General features: G+C 44.8%; 1 protein-coding gene across 1 annotated transcript in view; it reads right to left on the bottom strand.

Annotated features, from left to right (window-relative positions):
• Positions 1-2614: 2614 nt before the first annotated feature.
• Positions 2615-17717, bottom strand: part of LOC121551867 (coronin-7-like) — a 213974-nt gene continuing 198871 nt past the window's right edge. The window contains exons 12-27 of the mRNA XM_045221050.1: positions 17506-17651; positions 17178-17273; positions 14388-14495; positions 13523-13679; positions 12082-12257; positions 11520-11715; positions 10903-11045; positions 8946-9050; positions 8754-8839; positions 8312-8453; positions 7893-7982; positions 7523-7639; positions 7156-7291; positions 6322-6413; positions 4911-5000; positions 2615-4778 (exon numbers count right to left, since the gene is read on the bottom strand). Of these exons, the coding sequence (XP_045076985.1) occupies positions 4770-4778; positions 4911-5000; positions 6322-6413; positions 7156-7291; positions 7523-7639; positions 7893-7982; positions 8312-8453; positions 8754-8839; positions 8946-9050; positions 10903-11045; positions 11520-11715; positions 12082-12257; positions 13523-13679; positions 14388-14495; positions 17178-17273; positions 17506-17651 (1889 nt within the window). The 3' untranslated portion in view covers positions 2615-4769. The remainder of the gene's footprint in view (positions 4779-4910; positions 5001-6321; positions 6414-7155; positions 7292-7522; positions 7640-7892; positions 7983-8311; positions 8454-8753; positions 8840-8945; positions 9051-10902; positions 11046-11519; positions 11716-12081; positions 12258-13522; positions 13680-14387; positions 14496-17177; positions 17274-17505; positions 17652-17717) is intronic.

Below are 17717 nucleotides of genomic sequence, written 5' to 3'. Positions count from 1 at the left end.
AGATATTCGAGCTTGATGAAGATCCACAAGTCGGCGCTTTCACTGTATGAAAATACTGTTCTCTAGTGGATGGATGTTTAAACTGCACCCATTTTCATTGTGCAGCCTTCATCATCATTTTACATTTACGTCATTTAGCAGACGCTCTTATCCAGAGCGACTTACAAATTGGTGCATTCAACTTATGATAGCCAGTGGGACAACCACTTTTTTTTTATTGGGGGGTGGGGAGAAGGATTACTTTTATACTATTCCAGGTATTCCTTAAATAGGTAGGGTTTCAAGTGTCTCCGGAAGGTGGTCAGTGACTCCGCTGTCCCTGCGTCGTGGGGGAGCTTGTTCCACCATTGGGGTGCCAGAGCAGCGAATAGTTTTGAGTGGGCTGAGCGGGAACTGTGCTTCCGTAGAGGTAGGGGGGCTATCAGGCCAGAGGTGGATGAACGTAGTGCCCTCGTTTGGGTGTAGGGTCTGATCAGAGCCTGAAGGTAAGGAGGTGCCGTTCCCCTCACAGCTCCGTAGGCAAGCACCATGGTTTTGTAGCAGAAGTTAGCTTCAACTGGAAGCCAGTGGAGTGTGCGGAGGAGCGGGGTGACATGAGAGAACTTGGGAAGGTTGAACACCAGACGGGCTGCAGCGTTCATAATGTCTTTACATTTACATTTAAGTCATTTAGCAGACGCTCTTACCCAGAGCGACTTACAAATTGGTGCATGTCTTGCCAGCAGATCTGACTAGCTTCCTTACAACTAGCTGCACTAGGGTCGGACAGCATGACCTCAATCCAGGGATGAGAAATGTGTTGTACTACGAATTGTCCCATTGTTACACCGGGAAGATTTTCCAGAAAGCTGCCCTTTTCGTCCTCATGCTAGGTAGAAAGTGTTTTGAACAACAAAGGATAGTCAGCCAATCAGGCTCCCGTGCGGGCTATGTCGTTGCACTGTGGAAATGTCAGTGACAAATTCATAACATTGCCTGTTTTTGCAGTAAGCAGGTCTCCTGTACCTGCGCCCATGAGGGGAGTAGGTAGGTAGGGCGGCAGGTAGCTTAGTGGTTAAGAGCGTTGTGCCAGTAACCGAAAGGTCGCTGGTTCTAATCCCCGAGCCGACTAGGTGGAAAATCTGTCGATGTGCCCTTGAGCAAGGCACTTAACCCTAATTGCTCCTGTAAGTCGCTCTGGATAAGAGCGTCTGCTAAAATGACTAAAATGTAAATGTAAAATGAGTAGGTTAAGTCAAGGTGCCGGGGGTGAGCTTTGCTGAGGGCCCTAAAGTGATTAGAAGTGATTTTAGTTGAGATTTCCTATTTAAATACGCCATACCTCGTATCCTCCAAGGATATGTTTTATTTTCTCATGTGCAAGAGATTATTACTATGTTACTTTGTTTCAAAAAGTACCTGGTATCCTCCAAGGAGATGTTTGATTTAAACCATTAGCTTCTGAGTTAAACAATAAGCTTTTGAGTACTCAGAAGGCAGTAATGTGTCACTAATCACAGTGGGTGCAGTCCACCGTACTATGCCATCAACCTACATACCACCAGGCTTGCCATCCGCCATGCAGTCATTCATCAGTCCTGTTTGGCAATAGGTGAACATAATGTAATTCACATTATTGTTCCTTTCCCATTGTTTTCATTCAAGTTTTCATTTCTCCAGATACCCCTATTACAAGTGTTGACGTTATATTCTAAAATGGTACCTACCACCAGTGGAACATCTATTATTGCTCTGTACATGATTTTCATGAATTAAGCCTATACGTGAAAGTGTTTTTCTCTTGTCTCTGTGAAAGCAGTAGGATTAATAATTGCTATATTAGCTTACATTAGAATTCACTCTGGAACTAGTGGGTGGGAATTCTAATGCCACTGAATAATTTTGAATGAATATGGGGGCCTTTGCTGAGGATAGGGCCCTCAGCAAAGCTCATCCCCGGCACCTTGACTTGAACTACTCCCCTCATGGGTGCAGGTACAGGGGACCTGCTTACTTCCCAAACAGGATTCAGTCTGGTCTTCATACTGTACTGTATAGCAATGTTATGAATTTGTCATTGTGAATTAATTTGCTATTGTATGTACTGTTTTTGTCCCTAGAAATGCCTTTTAAACATGAATGACGTTATTGATTGGGATTCAACATATTTGCTAAGACAGTGTCCAGCAGTTATGTTTTTGAAGCTCGAACAATAAATAAACTATTCAAAGACAACAACAACGTTCTAGTGTGTGGCTGTTTATTGCCTTTGTTAATGCACCCTTGACAACAATGACATGCATTACCAATTAATTATTGTACTTCAGACGAGCATCCATAGATTAGGGAGAGTTTGACATATACTAAGCCATTCCCCACACATGACTTTTATTTGGACATTTCCACAGCGTAGTCCGCACACAGCCTGTTCAACACAAGTTCTAGTGCCATGCTGTCAGACCCCAGTGGAGCTCAGTGTAAACAAGCGTAACAGTAGGGTCGGAATCTTCTGGCAACATCATGACATAAGTAGATTTACTAATTTAGCCCTTTTTATTTGAGATTAGCATATGTTTTCCCCTTTAAACATACTTTTGTTTTAAGCAACAAATTGAATGACAAAGAATGGCATGTGTACAAGGTTGAAAAAGTTGTTTATTGCAAGGCAACATGAACATTCCCACAAAACCGTTATTCATAAGATGGACAGAGAAATAATGCATTATTCAAAGTATAAAAAAAAGAACAGATTTTTATTTTTGTTAATATCCCAAAGAACAATGTAAGACATTTGAGAGATTGCAGGCACAAAACACATGACACACACAGTCACTGACACCAACAATATCTAGGCCCTACAGTCAATGCATGGATGTGTGTTCACTTTTCAAGTACTACACAATGGCTGCGTTTACACAGGCAGCCCAATTCTGTTATTTTGCCCAAGTATTGGCAAAAAGCTCTGATCTGATTGGTTTAAAGACCAATTAGTGGCAAAATAATCATAATTGGACTGCCTGTGTAAACTCAGTGAGTCTGACTACCATTCAAGGTTGGTTGGTTGGTTCCAGTCTTTCTGTCATTGTAAACAACATGATTGGTTCGATCAGACTTGGATTAGCCTATTACAATTATTGCCTTGTGCTGTACTAGCCTTGATCATGGCTGCTGTGATTGCATCATATAGTATTAATACTGTAAGTTTTCAAGAAAAATAAACAGAATGATTGTTTACTACAGTATAATAAAAGAATGAGCTCCTTTAGCGAGGAATACTTAAATAACAGTCTTAAGACCAAGTGTTAACATATGAGGTACAGGAATTCCAGTTATATAGTCTATCGATCTAGAAAGAAACGTACAGATACATACTGCTCTCCACCATATTACAACCTCAGAGATGCACAGACACACTCCTGTAGAACTCCCACAGAAGGTGTTTTGGCTTTTCAATACATGACACCCACATGTAAGAACGTCACATACATTTAAGAGTCCCCCAAAACAGAGCACAGCCCCAATGCTATACACTATCTCCCAAGATCAGCTGGCGGAACTAAGATATGCACCTGGGTCGCATTCATTAGGGGAAGCAATGGAAAACGTTTTGAAACGCTTTGCAACGGAAAACGAAAATAAGCGTTTCTTATTGGACAAGTCCAAGTAATCCCTCCCTGTTTGAGGTTGTTTTCTTCCGTTTGGTGACTAATGAACACGACCCTGGAGTGGTACTGGACTGCTAGTAGTTCTTTATCACTGGCCAGAGAATGAAGCTACCTAAACAACAAAATAATATTATATTTCTATCAATAGAAATCAAAGTCATGCTTTAACCTGAAGCCTATTTACCCTGTTGTACCCTGTCTGTGTTTTTTTGCTGTGTGCTTGTTGAGACTGTATGGGGATATCACTGACCATCTAACATCCACGGACTACAGGAGCTGGAGGTGCAGATGGGATATCCAGGTGCAGAGGTGGAGAGTGAGTGAGTGAGTGTGAGTCTATGTGTGTGTGTGTGTTTGTGTCTGTCAATATATAGTGATGCATAGGTGGTGGTAAATCCGGAAGACCATAGATACTGTATTCAAGAGCATGCGTTTGAGTTTTTCTATAGTTACTGTGTTTCAAAGATTATGGAGTTCGGTTCATATTGTCCCAAAAAAGCAAGCAGTGGTCTAGTCATTATTATTATTATTATTATGACACAGGTGTAAGGTTAGGAGTGGTAACATACAGACAGACACACAGGTGTCCATCCAGTGTGGAGGTAAGGGCTGGGTTGTAAGGAAGTGTTGGGAGTCATTTAACTATCTAGCCTAGTAGGAATGTTAGCTATTTACAGTACAAGGCAGCTGCAAGTCAAAGGTCGAATTGAGGTAAGGTTGCCTTTAACCACAGATCTAGGATCAGATTCCAAACCTCCAATCCTAACTTAACCATTATGGAGAGGAAAACATATCTGATCCTAGATCAGCCAATGGTTAAAGGCAACGTCTACTTATTCAGAGTATTAGAGGATGATATGGGGATATGGGCGGTAGGGTTGCACAAGTCTGGTAACATTCCCCAAAAGTCCCAGGAAAATAAGCAGGAAATCCACACACACAATTCTCCAACTGGGATTTCTGGAAGGTTTAATGTTAGGTGTTTGGGAGATGTTTTATTATTATTATTATTATTATTATTTTTGACATAGGATGCATCAGTGGCACGCAGGAATGGCAAGTTTCAGTCCAGCAGGCCCCTTGGTTACTGCTGGCACCGCAAGCAGGTCCGCAAGGCAACACACACTAGTCACCCTGAAAGACACAAGAGCATGGTTAAATGTGAGTGTGTACATCTGTGTACATCTGTGTCTGTGTGTGTGTGTGTGTGTGTGTGTGTGTGTGTGTGTGTGTGTGTGTGTGTGTGTGTGTGTGTTTGTCACTCACCCACTCATCGTCTTCTACTCCCTGGAAGGACTCCTGTGGTAAAGGGTTGTCATCCATGTTCCCTAGCTTGCCTATCATGGCACTCAACAGCTGTAGCACAGGCACATGATTAACACACTATAGTCACACTACTAACTAGTGGTGTTTCTATACTACCCATTACCCATCTCATATGTATATACTCTATTCTATACTACCCATTACCCATCTCATATGTATATACTCTATTCTATACTATCTATTTACATTTTAGTCATTTAGCAGACACTCTTATCCAGAGCGACTTACAGTTAGTGAGTGCATACATGAAATATATATATATATATTTTTTTCATACTGGCCCCCAGTGGGAATCGAACCCACAACCCTGGCGTTGCAAACGCCATGCTCTACCAACTGAGCTACATCCCTGCCGGCCATTCCCTCCCCTACCCTGGACGACGCTGGGCCAATTGTGCGCCACCCCATGGGTCTCCCGGTCGCAGCCGGCTACGACTGGATTCGAACCAGGATCTCTAGTGGCACAGAGATGCAGTGCCTTAGACTACTGCGCCACTCGGGAGGTTACAATGACATTGCTCATCCATATATTTATATATTCTTATTCAATTCCTTTACTTAGATTTACTTAGTGTGTATTAGGTATTTGTTGTGGAACTGTTAGATATTACTTGCTAGATATTGCTGCACTGTCGGAACTAGAAGCACAAGCATTTTGCTACACTCGCAATAACATCTTCTAACTATGTGTATGTGACCAATACATTTTATTTTATTTGATTTTGATTTGGTGGGTACCAATATCCATCATTTAACATGATTTCGATATTGTTTGATATCGATATGAGCAAGACATATTGTGATATCGGTTTATCATTGCTATTAACCTACACTATTAGGTAAAAGAGCATTCATGAGTCTTGCAGGCACAAAACCCTCTCACAGGCTCTTAATTTAGCAAAGTTAACTGCCTGCTGATGGGCCATCAACTGGCTTCCCATTGTATTCAAACTGGTTAGGTAGGTAGGCCTATATGCTACCAGAATATTCACGTCTGGCCCAATAGAAAATCCGCAAGCAGTTGTCTGGACTTCACAAAGCCGTGGAAATGAACAGAAAATGAAACATTCATACATGATATTGGTTAAAACGGATATCAAAATAGATTTTTCCATCCCTACTAATAACTATTCATACTATTACTGTGACAAAACATGACAAATAACAAAACAGTCACCAAGCTTCCATATAGCTAGCTGCACTCAAAGAGAAATACTCACTAAGATAAGATGCTTTACATTCAGATAGTAGCAACACACACATACATATACGCACACAGACACACACAAACAGGTGCACACAGACAGACAGACACACAGGTGCACACAGACAGACAGGCAGACAGACAGACCTCATCTTTCTTCTGCTCGTCAGTCTTCTCCTCCAGGTAGTGAGAGGATGGCAGGTACTTTCTCACTTGGACCTCCTTGGGTGCCTCACTCACTGAGAGGACAGACGGACAGACAGACAGACAGAAACAGTGAAAGTGAGACAAGAGAGTTGGGAGAGGTTTGTATCAGAATGGCGGTGGACCACTGTATATATACTGTGTGTTCTAAAGACAGCAGCCCTAACCTAACCGCTAGACCACAGCAGGCCACCTGCAGAGACACTGAGCAAGTCTTCTCTGGCTTGATCGGTCTCAATCAGTCAGGTCTGGAAGGACATGGATCTTCACACATGCTAATCAAAATCAAATCACATTTTATTGTTCACATACATGTGTTTAGCAGATGTTATTGCGGGTGTAGTGAAATGCTTGTGCTTCTAGCTCCGACAGTGCAGTAATATCTAACGTTTGCACTTCTTAGCATGTAGGGGGTATGTCTCAGACTGGACACACTGGGAGTCCAGATCTTTAGTCACCACTGAGTGTTAACATTATTAAACAGTCACCAGATAACGCTCCTTTGGAGTCAACACAGATAAAAGATCTTAGATCCTCTGTGTGGCACCTCTTCAGTGTATGAATAACTAGGAGTATAAATGTAGGGCATTTGGTGCAGTGAGAGCATTTCAGGGAATTCTGCTATAGGTTGGCCCTTATAAACTGTACATGCTTTGCTTCTCATCTGAAATTCAAAATGCTGATCTAACAGTAATGCTGTAATGCTGTTGACTTCAGTCCACTGTTTGTACTATATGTGCCCGGGCCGAGCAGAGCAGAGCTGAGGTTAGCCCCTACCTGGGGTCATGTCTTTGGGCTTGAGGCTGATGGAGCGATGCTTCCCATCAGAACCAGCCAGCCAGGCTGAGGCTGTCAGAGAGGACTCCCACCACACTGCTGTGTCTGGGTACACATCGTCCTGGAAGAACTCTTTCTGTGGACGGACGGAGAGAAGGAGGGAGGGAGACGAGACATGACAGGGTTAGTTCAGAACTCACAACTCAAACTCAAAGTCCATAGACAAAGAACAAACAGGGGTTCACATACTAAACCCTTTTTACTGCTAGTCCTTTGAGGCCATGGTCTGAAAAGTCATCAAATAACTGCAGGTTTTTCCTATTTCCCCCAAATATACACTAGATGGAGGTGTTCAGCCATGACTCACTCTGACGCGGGGGACTCTGAAGGCCACTGGCTCTATGGAGGTCTTACTGAGCCTCAGACCCCTGGCCACCTCCACCTCTTGCACCACACACTCAGTCTTCGGCAGGAAGGCCAAGCCCTAAACACAGGAAACAGGAAGTTCATGCAGAGAGATTCTACAGGTCTACAGCAGCCAGCGTAATTGATTGACTGATCGTCAATTAGTCAGTCAGTCAATCAATTCACAGACATTTTATACAAGTCACAAATTCAGGGAAATGTTTTCATCCATTGACTACAAAACATGTAATAAAAAGGAGAGGGATATATGAAAAGGAGAAAAGAAAGAGTGAAAAGGAGGAATGTAAATGCAGTAAACATAAAGACTATACCTTGTGGGGCTCTGAGGAGTTGAAGCTGGCACATTCCAGGAAATAGGGAGCCTCTGGCACTATCTCAAAGATGTACACTCGCGTGTCACCCTGGTAAACAACAACAACAACAAACAATGGCTGTATAGGTTTACTCGTGTCAAAGTCTGGGTATGGGGAGTCAGTATGAATCTACCAATCCACCAATGGCCGACATTTGCCAGGTCCCAGATCGTTTTTTGTTGTCTACTACTGAAATGCCATAGGAGTTGGCAAGACAGCACAAACAGATCTGGAACCAGGCTAGGCAGACATTATTATCATTAAGCACAAGAGTCTGTAACAGACTTTCAACACAACATCAAGTCAATATGGCTCCTATTTTCATCCATTCAAAATAAATGCTCTGTTTGTTTATTAGTTTGTTTGCTGTTGTTTACCTTTCCGGTGAGGATGACGACGCTGGTGTCGGGGTCGTAGAAGGGAATGAGGGTGGAGGGCGAGACATCGGTGGGGGCGCTGGCGATGGCCCCGGAGGACAGGGACTCAGCGGAGTGCAGGTACAGGGTTCTCTCACTGCGACTGCAGAAGGGGAAAACACATCAGGGGTCAAAGGTGAGGTGAACTGTGGTGACATCATCAATGAGGTCTAGGGTCAGAAAGGTTGTATTCCTCTTCACTAGGACCATAAAGTAATTGGTCTCCAACAAAGGTGAACAGTTTTTTTAATGTGAACCAAGATTATGGGTGAACTACATGTCAGACTGTCTGAATGGTCATAGACAGACAATGAACTGAATGAATGAATGAAATTAAGGTAAATTGATTGTTATGCACAAATTGAAGCTCAACTACCAAACAGAAATACAGAGAAATATTCACCTGTCGAAACCCGACACCATCAGGTATTTGCCGTCACACACCCACACCACACGAGCCCCCCTGTGGCCCTCAGGACCTGCACCCTCCTGCAGAGAGAGAGAGAGAAGGAGAAGGAGAGAAAGAGAGCGATTTGTAAATACTCTGTTTCCACACAAAAAGGTTCAAAACTCCTCAGGTCTCCCGTACACACACCTGTACTGGGTCAGCAGACTTGCGAGGGTCGTAGATGCGCAATTTCCCATCCTTACACACCGTGGCCAGGAGTTTACCATCTGGACTCCACGCCATCCCAAATATCTACATACACACCAGGAAGGAGAGAGGGAACAGAGAAAGGAAAAAGTTGAAATGAAGCGAAGGAGACACATGCACATTCCTTCTACAGTGAGGGAAAAAATTATTTGATCCCCTGCTGATTTTGTACGTTTGCCCAATGACAAAGAAATGATCAGTCTATAATTTTAATGGGAGGTTTATTTGAACAGTGAGAGACAGAATAACAACAAAGAAATCTAGAAAAAACGCATGTCAAAAATGTTATTAATTGATTTGCATTTTAATGAGGGAAATAAGTATTTGACCCCTCTGCAAAACACGACTTAGTACTTGGTGGCAAAACCCTTGTTGGCAATCACAGAGGTCAGACGTGTCTTGTAGTTGGCCACCAGGTTTGCACACATCTCAGGAGGGATTTTGTCCCACTCCTCTTTGAAGATCTTCTCCAGGTCATTAAGGTTTCGAGGCTGACGTTTGGCAACTCGAACCTTCAGCTCCCTCCACAGATTTTCTATGGGATTAAGGTCTGGAGACTGGCTAGGCCACTCCAGGACCTTAATGTGCTTCTTCTTGAGCCACTCCTTTGTTGCCTTGGCCGTGTGTTTTGGGTCATTGTTATGCTGGAATACCCATCCACGACCAATTTTCAATGCTCTGGCTGAGGGAAGGAGGTTCTCACCCAAGATTTGACGGTACATGGCCCCATCCATCGTCCCTTTGATGCGGTGAAGTTGTCCTGTCCCCTTAGCAGAAAAACACCCCCAAAGCATAATGTTTCCACCTCCATGTTTGACGGTGGGGATGGATTCTTGGGGTCATAGGCATCATTCCTCCTCCAAACACGGCGAGTTGAGTTGATGCCAAAGAGCTCCATTTTGGTCTCATCTGACCACAACACTTTCACCCAGTTCTCCTCTGAATCATTCAGATGTTCATTGGCAAACTTCAGACGGGCATGTATATGTGCTTTCTTGAGCAGGGGGACCTTGCGGGCACTGCAGTATTTCAGTCCTTCACGGCGTTGTGTGTTACCAATTGTTTTCTTGGTGACTATGGTCCCAGCTGCCTTGAGATCATTGACAAGATCCTCCCATGTAGTTCTGGGCTGATTCCTCACCGTTTTCATGATCATTGCAACTCCAAGAGGTGAGATCTTGCATGGAGCCCCAGGCCGAGGGAGATTGACAGTTATTTTGTGTTTCTTCCATTTGCGAATAATCGCACCAACTGTTGTCACCTTCTCACCAAGCTGCTTGGCGATGGTCTTGTAGCCCATTCCAGCCTTGTGTAGGTCTACAATCTTGTCCCTGACATCCTTGGAGAGCTTTTTGGTCTTGGCCATGGTGGAGAGTTTGGAATCTGATTGATTGCTTCTGTGGACAGGTGTATTTTATACAGGTAACAAGCTGAGTTTAGAAGCACTCCCTTTAAGAGTGTGCTCCTAATCTCAGCTCTTTACCTGTATAAAATACACCTGGGAGCCAGAAATCTTTCTGATTGAGAGGGGGTCAAATACTTATTTCCCACATTAAAATGCAAATCAATTTATAACATTTTTGACATGCGTTTTTCTGGATTTTTTTGTTGTTATTCTGTCTCTCACTGTTCAAATAAACCTACCATTAAAATTATAGACGGATCATTTCTTTGTCAGTGGGCAAACGTACAAAATCAGCAGGGGATCAAATACTTTTTTCCCTCACTGTACATACTGTAGGTAGTCTCAATCAATCAATATCCATCCATCCATCTATCATTATTATTATCCCAGATCAATTCTACCACGCCCTATTCTCTAACAAAACCAGTGGTTCCGCCCTCTGCCAATGCCACATTCCTTATGTCCCGCCTCCTTTCCCTCCTCCCCCGTCACCTGATCCTGGTGTCCCCGGAGCACTTTGACCTCGTCCCCAGACTCCAGGACCCACAGGCGCACAGTCTGGTCGTAGGAGGAGGATGCCAGCAGGCCCGACGCCAGGGGGTGGAACTTGACTGAGTAGATCTTCTCAGTGTGGCCTGTGATTGGTCAAAACCCCTGTCACTCACTCACATTCTATCAATCGATCAATATATTATTTATTTCTATTGATCATGTTATGATCTACTCAGTAAATCACACAGTATAAGGCTATATAAGGATAATATGAGACACTGTAGCAAATTGCATACCGGTATCCTGTACATTTAGTTTCTGTCACTCATTGAATGAAGGATAGTGCACTGATATGTGACTACATTCACTCACACATCTAAATGTTCACATATTTCACATTGGACCCATCTAAATGTTCACATATTTCATATTGGACCCATCTAAATGTTCACATATTTCACATTGGACCCATCTAAATGTTCATATATTTCACATTGGACCCATCTAAATGTTCATATATTTCACATTGGACCCCAAAAGCCCCTGCTCTGAGTCCAATTTAATTCAACTTTAACTGAACTTAATTGGGCTCAAGTTCCCTGCGGAGTGTGTCTTACCCTGCAGGATGGCCTCTGGCTCGGTCAGGGTCTCTGTCAGACCCCCCTCAGGCACCTGCCACACACGGATCTTAGCATCGTCGCCCGCCACCACCAGCCTGTGACTGTTGAAGGGGTCCCAGGAGAAGTCAGCCACGTTGACAGAGTTCTGGATGGTGGGCAGGCCTGTGTCCGCTAGCTTCCCAGCCTGAGACAACTGAGGAGGGGAGCAGGGGGGCAATGAAATACATCCCTCTTTCTTCAGTGTGTGAACCAATAAAGCCACATCTTTGTTCTATATGGTGGCACCTGCAGAGATCCTATTAAATTACTATTTACACTATTAATTATTACATTCTACAGTATATGTAATTCTGTAGCGGCCGCTTATTTCATGTTGGTTGAAGCGCTGTCTACTCCCCTCCAACTAATAAGATGACACAGCCATAAAACACCCTAATTTTTTCTTGGCCAGGGCTCACTTAAAAAAGATCAATATAAGGACAAATAAAAATAACTAAAAGAATACTACAACATTTCGAATAAAGAAATATTATCTTCCATTTCCTTAGTATGGAAGTACCTCAAATATGGCGATCTGACCCCCGGCGGTGGCGAGGGGCACGGCCACGCGATGGAGGTTGGCACAGAAGCCATCACACTCCCCGGGTGTGGTGAGGTTGAGCCCCTTCAGGTTGGTGAAGTGGGTGTCTCTGTGGAGCACCACACCCTGCAGGTGACGGAACTTACTGCTGGGACCTGGGGGAGGAAGTGAGGGAGGAGGAGAGGGAGGGAGGGAGGAGAGGAGAGGAGAGGAGAGGAGAGGAGAGGAGAGGAGAGGAGAGGAGAGGAGAGGAGAGGAGAGGAGAGGAGAGGAGAGGAGAGGGAGAGGAGAGGGAGAGGAGAGGAGAGGAGAGAGAGGAGAGGGAGAGGGAGGGAGGGAGGGAGGGAGGAGAGGAGAGGGAGGGGGAGGGGAGGGAGGGAGGAGGAGGAGAGGGAGGGGAGGGAGGGAGGGAGGAGGAGGGGAGGAGAGGGAGGGAGGGAGGAGGAGGGGAAGAGGAGGAGAGGGAGGGGGAGGGAGGAGGAGGAGAGGGAGGGGAGGGAGGAGGGAGGAGGAGGAGAGGGAGGGGGAGGGAGGGAGGAGAGGGAGGGGGAGGGAGGGAGGGAGGGAGGAGGAGGAGAGGGAGGGGAGGGAGGGAGGGAGGAGGAGGAGAGGGAGGGGGAGGGAGGGAGGGAGGGAGGGAGGAGGAGAGCAGGGTGATTTTAGACCTTAGCTACATTATTTGTAACCTGGGTCTTGTTCATTAAGCACCAAACTGAAGAAATTAAACAGGGAGGGAGTGCCTGGACTTACAATGATGTACCTGGTCCAATAAGAAACGCTTGTTTTAGTTTTCCGTTGCAAAACGTTTCGTTACGGAGTGCCCAATGAACACAACCCAGGTACATCATTAGTAACCTAGTCCCATACTATATGTGCTGTGGGAAACTCTTCTATGGTTAACAAACGAGTTGGTTACAGCACATTCAGAATGGTACCAGGCTACATCAGACAGGGGATACTGGCAGTGCGCCTGGTCCCAGATCTTGATATGCTAGCAGTGTGTAGGATTGGATCATCAAACAGATTCAGATTAAAAAACAAGGTTCTCTCCAGTCTAGTGCAAACCACCAACTCTCTCTCTCTCACAGTTCAGTTCTAAATACAGCTCAAACCAATAGTCAGCATGACATTATAATAAGATAATGACAAGATAAGGTAATGAGAGGAGAGGAGATGAGAGAGAGAAATTTTACATAACACACTTCCTAATGACATAACCGGATATGTAACACATAGCATTATGGGTAATGTAGTACCACTACAGTTTCCCAAAACTGCCTTACCCAGCATGTTGCTGATGGGTAAGGATATGTGTGTGTGTGTTGTGTGTCTGTGTTTGATTGTGTGTGTGTGTGTGTGTGTGTGTGTGTGTGTGAGAGAGAGAGATGTAGTACTGCTACAGTTTCCAAAACAGCCTTACCCAACATACTGCTGATGGCTTTGGCACTCTGGCTGGGGCTGGGGAGGAATCCTGAGGAGAGGCCAGAGGTGGAGGAGGGGGAGCGGGACAGGGCAGCACTGCTGCTGGGGGAGCTCAGGGGACTGCTGGAGGTAGAGCAGCCTCGCACTGGAGCCTCCTGGAGAGGAAGAACAATACAGTAATACATATACAATATATAATCATATAATTACACAATAAGGCACGAGGCGGTGTGGTATATGGCCAATATACCACTGCTAAGGGCTGTTCTTAAGCACGACGCAACGTGGAGTGCCTGGATACAGCCCTTAGCGGTGGTATATTGGCAATATACTACAAACCCCCGAGGTGCCTTATTGCTATTATAAACTGGTTACCAAGGTACTGTAATTAGAGCAGTAAAAATATATGTTTTGTCATACCCCGTGGTATATGGTCTGATATACCACAGCTTTCAGCCAATCAGCATTCAGGGCTCGAACCACCCAGTTTATAATATTAAATATACTGTATATGGTCTGATTAATATAAACAAACTTTCTAGAGAGGAGGAATAATAACAATATGGTCACTAAACAGACGTCTTTATCCAAAGCTACTCACAGCTTTTATGGATTACTTTTATCTACAGATTTGAGATACTCACAGGTTTATCCAAGATATTCAATCAATACTGTATGTGTAGCCCAATGCAGTAATTTAACAACAATTTGTGAGAAAATAAACAAAATCCAAATTCCATTTGTCTTAAAAATGAAATAAAACGTAGTTGCTAGCAGAGGGAATGTAGGGAACGGAGGGAACCAAAAGAGAAATGAAAGCGACCCATAGAGGACGAGGAGAATGGATGATGCTGGACTCTCACCTCTTTGCTCCTCCCACTGGGCAGCTCTTTCTTAGCAGGCGTCTGATTGGCTGGCTTAGCGTTGTTAGGCTTCCGACGATTGGCTGGGTTGACACTGACCTTCTCAACCTGAGAAGACACACATGATTGGATGTTTAAGAGAACAGCAGGCTGTTGATTGAAGTACAAACCGCGTCAAAAACCAAGCACTTCTATTGGTACTGTATGCACATTGTATCCAAGTTAGAATACAAAGGATAGTTATATTGTGTAGAGTGGTGGTGGTACATTAATCGTACTACACGGGCTCTGACGCTCGTCGGATGTGGCAGGGCTTGAAAACTATTACAGACTACAAAGGGAAGCACAGCCGCGAGCTGCCCAGTGACACAAGCCTACCAGACGAGCTAAATCACTTCTATGCTCGCCAAGAGGCAAGCAACAATGAAGCATGCATGAGAGCACCAGCTGTTCCGGATGACTATGTGATCACGCTCTCCGTAGCCGATGTGAGTAAGACTTTTAAGCAGGTCAACATTCACAAGGCCGCAGGGCCAGACGGATTACCAGGACGTGTACTCCGAGCATGTGCTGACCAACTGGCAAGTGTCTTCACTGACATTTTCAACATGTCCCTGACTGAGTCTGTAATACCAACATGTTTCAAGCAGACCACCATAGTCCCTGTGCCCAAGGACACTAAGATAACCTGCCTAAATGACTACCGACCCGTAGCACTCACGTCTGTAGCCATCAAGTGCTTTGAAAGGCTGGTCATGGCTCACATCAACACCATTATCACAGAAACCCTAGACCCCACTCCAATTTGCATACCGCCCCAACAGATCCACAGATGATGCAATCTCTATTGCACTCCACACTGCCCTTTCCCACCTGGACAAGAGGAACACCTACGTGAGAATGCTATTCATTGACTACAGCTCAGCGTTCAACACCATAGTGCCCTCAAAGCTCATCACTAAGCTAAGGATCCTGGGACTAAACACCTCCCTCTGCAACTGGATCCTGGACTTCCTGACGGGCCGCCCCCAGGTGGTAAGAGTAGGTAACAACACATCTGCCACGCTGATCCTCAACACGGGGGCCCCTCAGGGGTGCGTGCTCAGTCCCCTCCTGTACTCCCTGTTCACCCATGACTGCATGGCCAGGCACGACTCCAACACCTTCATTAAGTTTGCAGACGACACAACAGTGGTAGGCCTGATCACCGACAACGATGAGACAGCCTATAGGGAGGAGGTCCGAGACCTGGCCATGTGATGCCAGGATAACAACCTCTCAAAAACGTGATCAAGACAAAGGAGATGATTGTGGACTACAGGAAAAAAAAATAGGACTGAGCACGCCCCCATTCTCATCGACGGGGCTGTAGTGGAACAGGTTGAGAGCTTCAAGTTCCTTGGTGTCCACATCACCAACAAACTATCATGGTCCAAACACACCAAGATAGTCGTGAAGAGGGCACGACAAAGCCTATTTCCCCTCAGGAGTCTGAAAAGATTTGGCATGGGTCCTCAGATCCTCAAAAAGTTATACAGCTGCACCATTGAGAGCATCCTGACTGGTTGCATCACCGCCTGGTATGGCAACTGCTCGGCCTCCGACCGCAAGGCACTACAGAGAGTAGTGCGTACGGCCCAGTACATCACTGGGGACAAGCTTCCTGCCATCCAGGACCTCTATACCAGGCGGTGTCAGAGGAAGGCCCTCAAAATTGTCAAAGACTCCAGCCACCCTAGTCATAGACTGTTCTCTCTGCTACCGCACGGCAAGCGGTACCGGAGCGCCAAGTCTAGGTCCAAAAGGCTTCTCAACAGCTTCTACCCCCAAGCCATAAGACTCCTGAACAGCTAATCATGGCTAACCGGACTATTTGCATTGCCCCCCCACCCCCACCCCACCCCCAACCCCCTCTTTTACTCTGCTGCTACTCTGTTTATTATTTATGCATAGTCACTTTAACTCTACCCACATGTACATATTACCTCAATTACCGACTAGCCGGTGCCCCCGCACATTGACTCTGCACCGGTACCCCCCTGTATATAGCCTCCCTACGGTTATTTAATTTTACTGCTGCCTTTTAGTTATTTGCTTAAATTTTTTTGCTTAACACTTTTTTTATTTGTTTTACTTTGCATTGTTGGTTAAGGGCTTGTAAGTAAGCATTTCACTGTAATGTCTACACCTGTTGTATTCGGCGCATGTGTCAAATAAAATTTGATTTGAAGTTACAATACAGAGGACAGTTATATTGTGTAGAGTGGTGGTGGTACATCCAAGTTAGAATACAGAGGATAGTTATATTGTGTAGAGTGGTGGTGGTACATCCAAGTTAGAATACAGAGGATAGTTATATTGTGTAGAGTGGTGGTGGTACATCCAAGTTAGAATACAGAGGATAGTTATATTGTGTAGAGTGATGGTGGTACATCCAAGTTAGAATACAGAGGATAGTTATATTGTGTAGAGTGATGGTGGTACATCCAAGTTAGAATACAGAAGATAGTTATATTATGTAGAGTGATGGTGGTACATCCAAGTTAGAATACAGAAGATAGTTATATTATGTAGAGTGATGGTGGTACATCCAAGTTAGAATACAGAGGATAGTTATATTGTGTTGAGTGATGGTGGTACATCCAAGTTAGAATACAGATTTTAGTTATATTGTGTAGTGATGGTGGTACATCCAAGTTAGAATACATATTTTAGTTATATTGTGTAGTGATGGTGGTACATCCAAGTTAGAATACATATTTTAGTTATATTGTGTAGTGATGGTGGTACCTGTTTCTCGCCACCTTTCCACCACTCCTCAGCTGACATGGCTGCCGTCCGGCCCAAGGTGTCTGGGTACAGGTCTGCATGGAACTCCTGTCCTGACTGAATTAGATACACACAAAAACACAAACATACTCTAAAATGGAAGCCATAAAGGCTTGCTGCCTGTTGAGTGGTTGCTCATTCCATAACTTTATTTTCCTCAGTGACTACAAAATACACTATTGCCAAGTCCCCCCCATCAGTTTAGAAAAAAGTACAGGGGAAGAACTGTTGCCATGGCATCAAAATGACAGATCGATCTGCTGTTACAGTAGCATGAGAGATATTGGACCTTGCGGGGCACGTGGTAGTTGATTGGCACGATGAAGCTGTCTGTCAGCTGCAGGACCCGCATGACCTCACAGGACAGGACGTCCAACGCCAGCTTGGGTACCATGGCAACACCTCGCGTTGGGGCGTCCGTCAGACAGTGGCTTACTGGAGAGAAAGACAGGAGGGAGTAGAGGACAGGCGTGGTGTGTGAGTGAGGGAGTGGGAAAGGTA

Source organism: Coregonus clupeaformis, chromosome 7 (assembly GCF_020615455.1).
Source record: "Coregonus clupeaformis isolate EN_2021a chromosome 7, ASM2061545v1, whole genome shotgun sequence".
Taxonomy (NCBI): Eukaryota; Metazoa; Chordata; class Actinopteri; order Salmoniformes; family Salmonidae; genus Coregonus; species Coregonus clupeaformis.
This window is presented reverse-complemented; position numbering and strand designations above follow the sequence as displayed.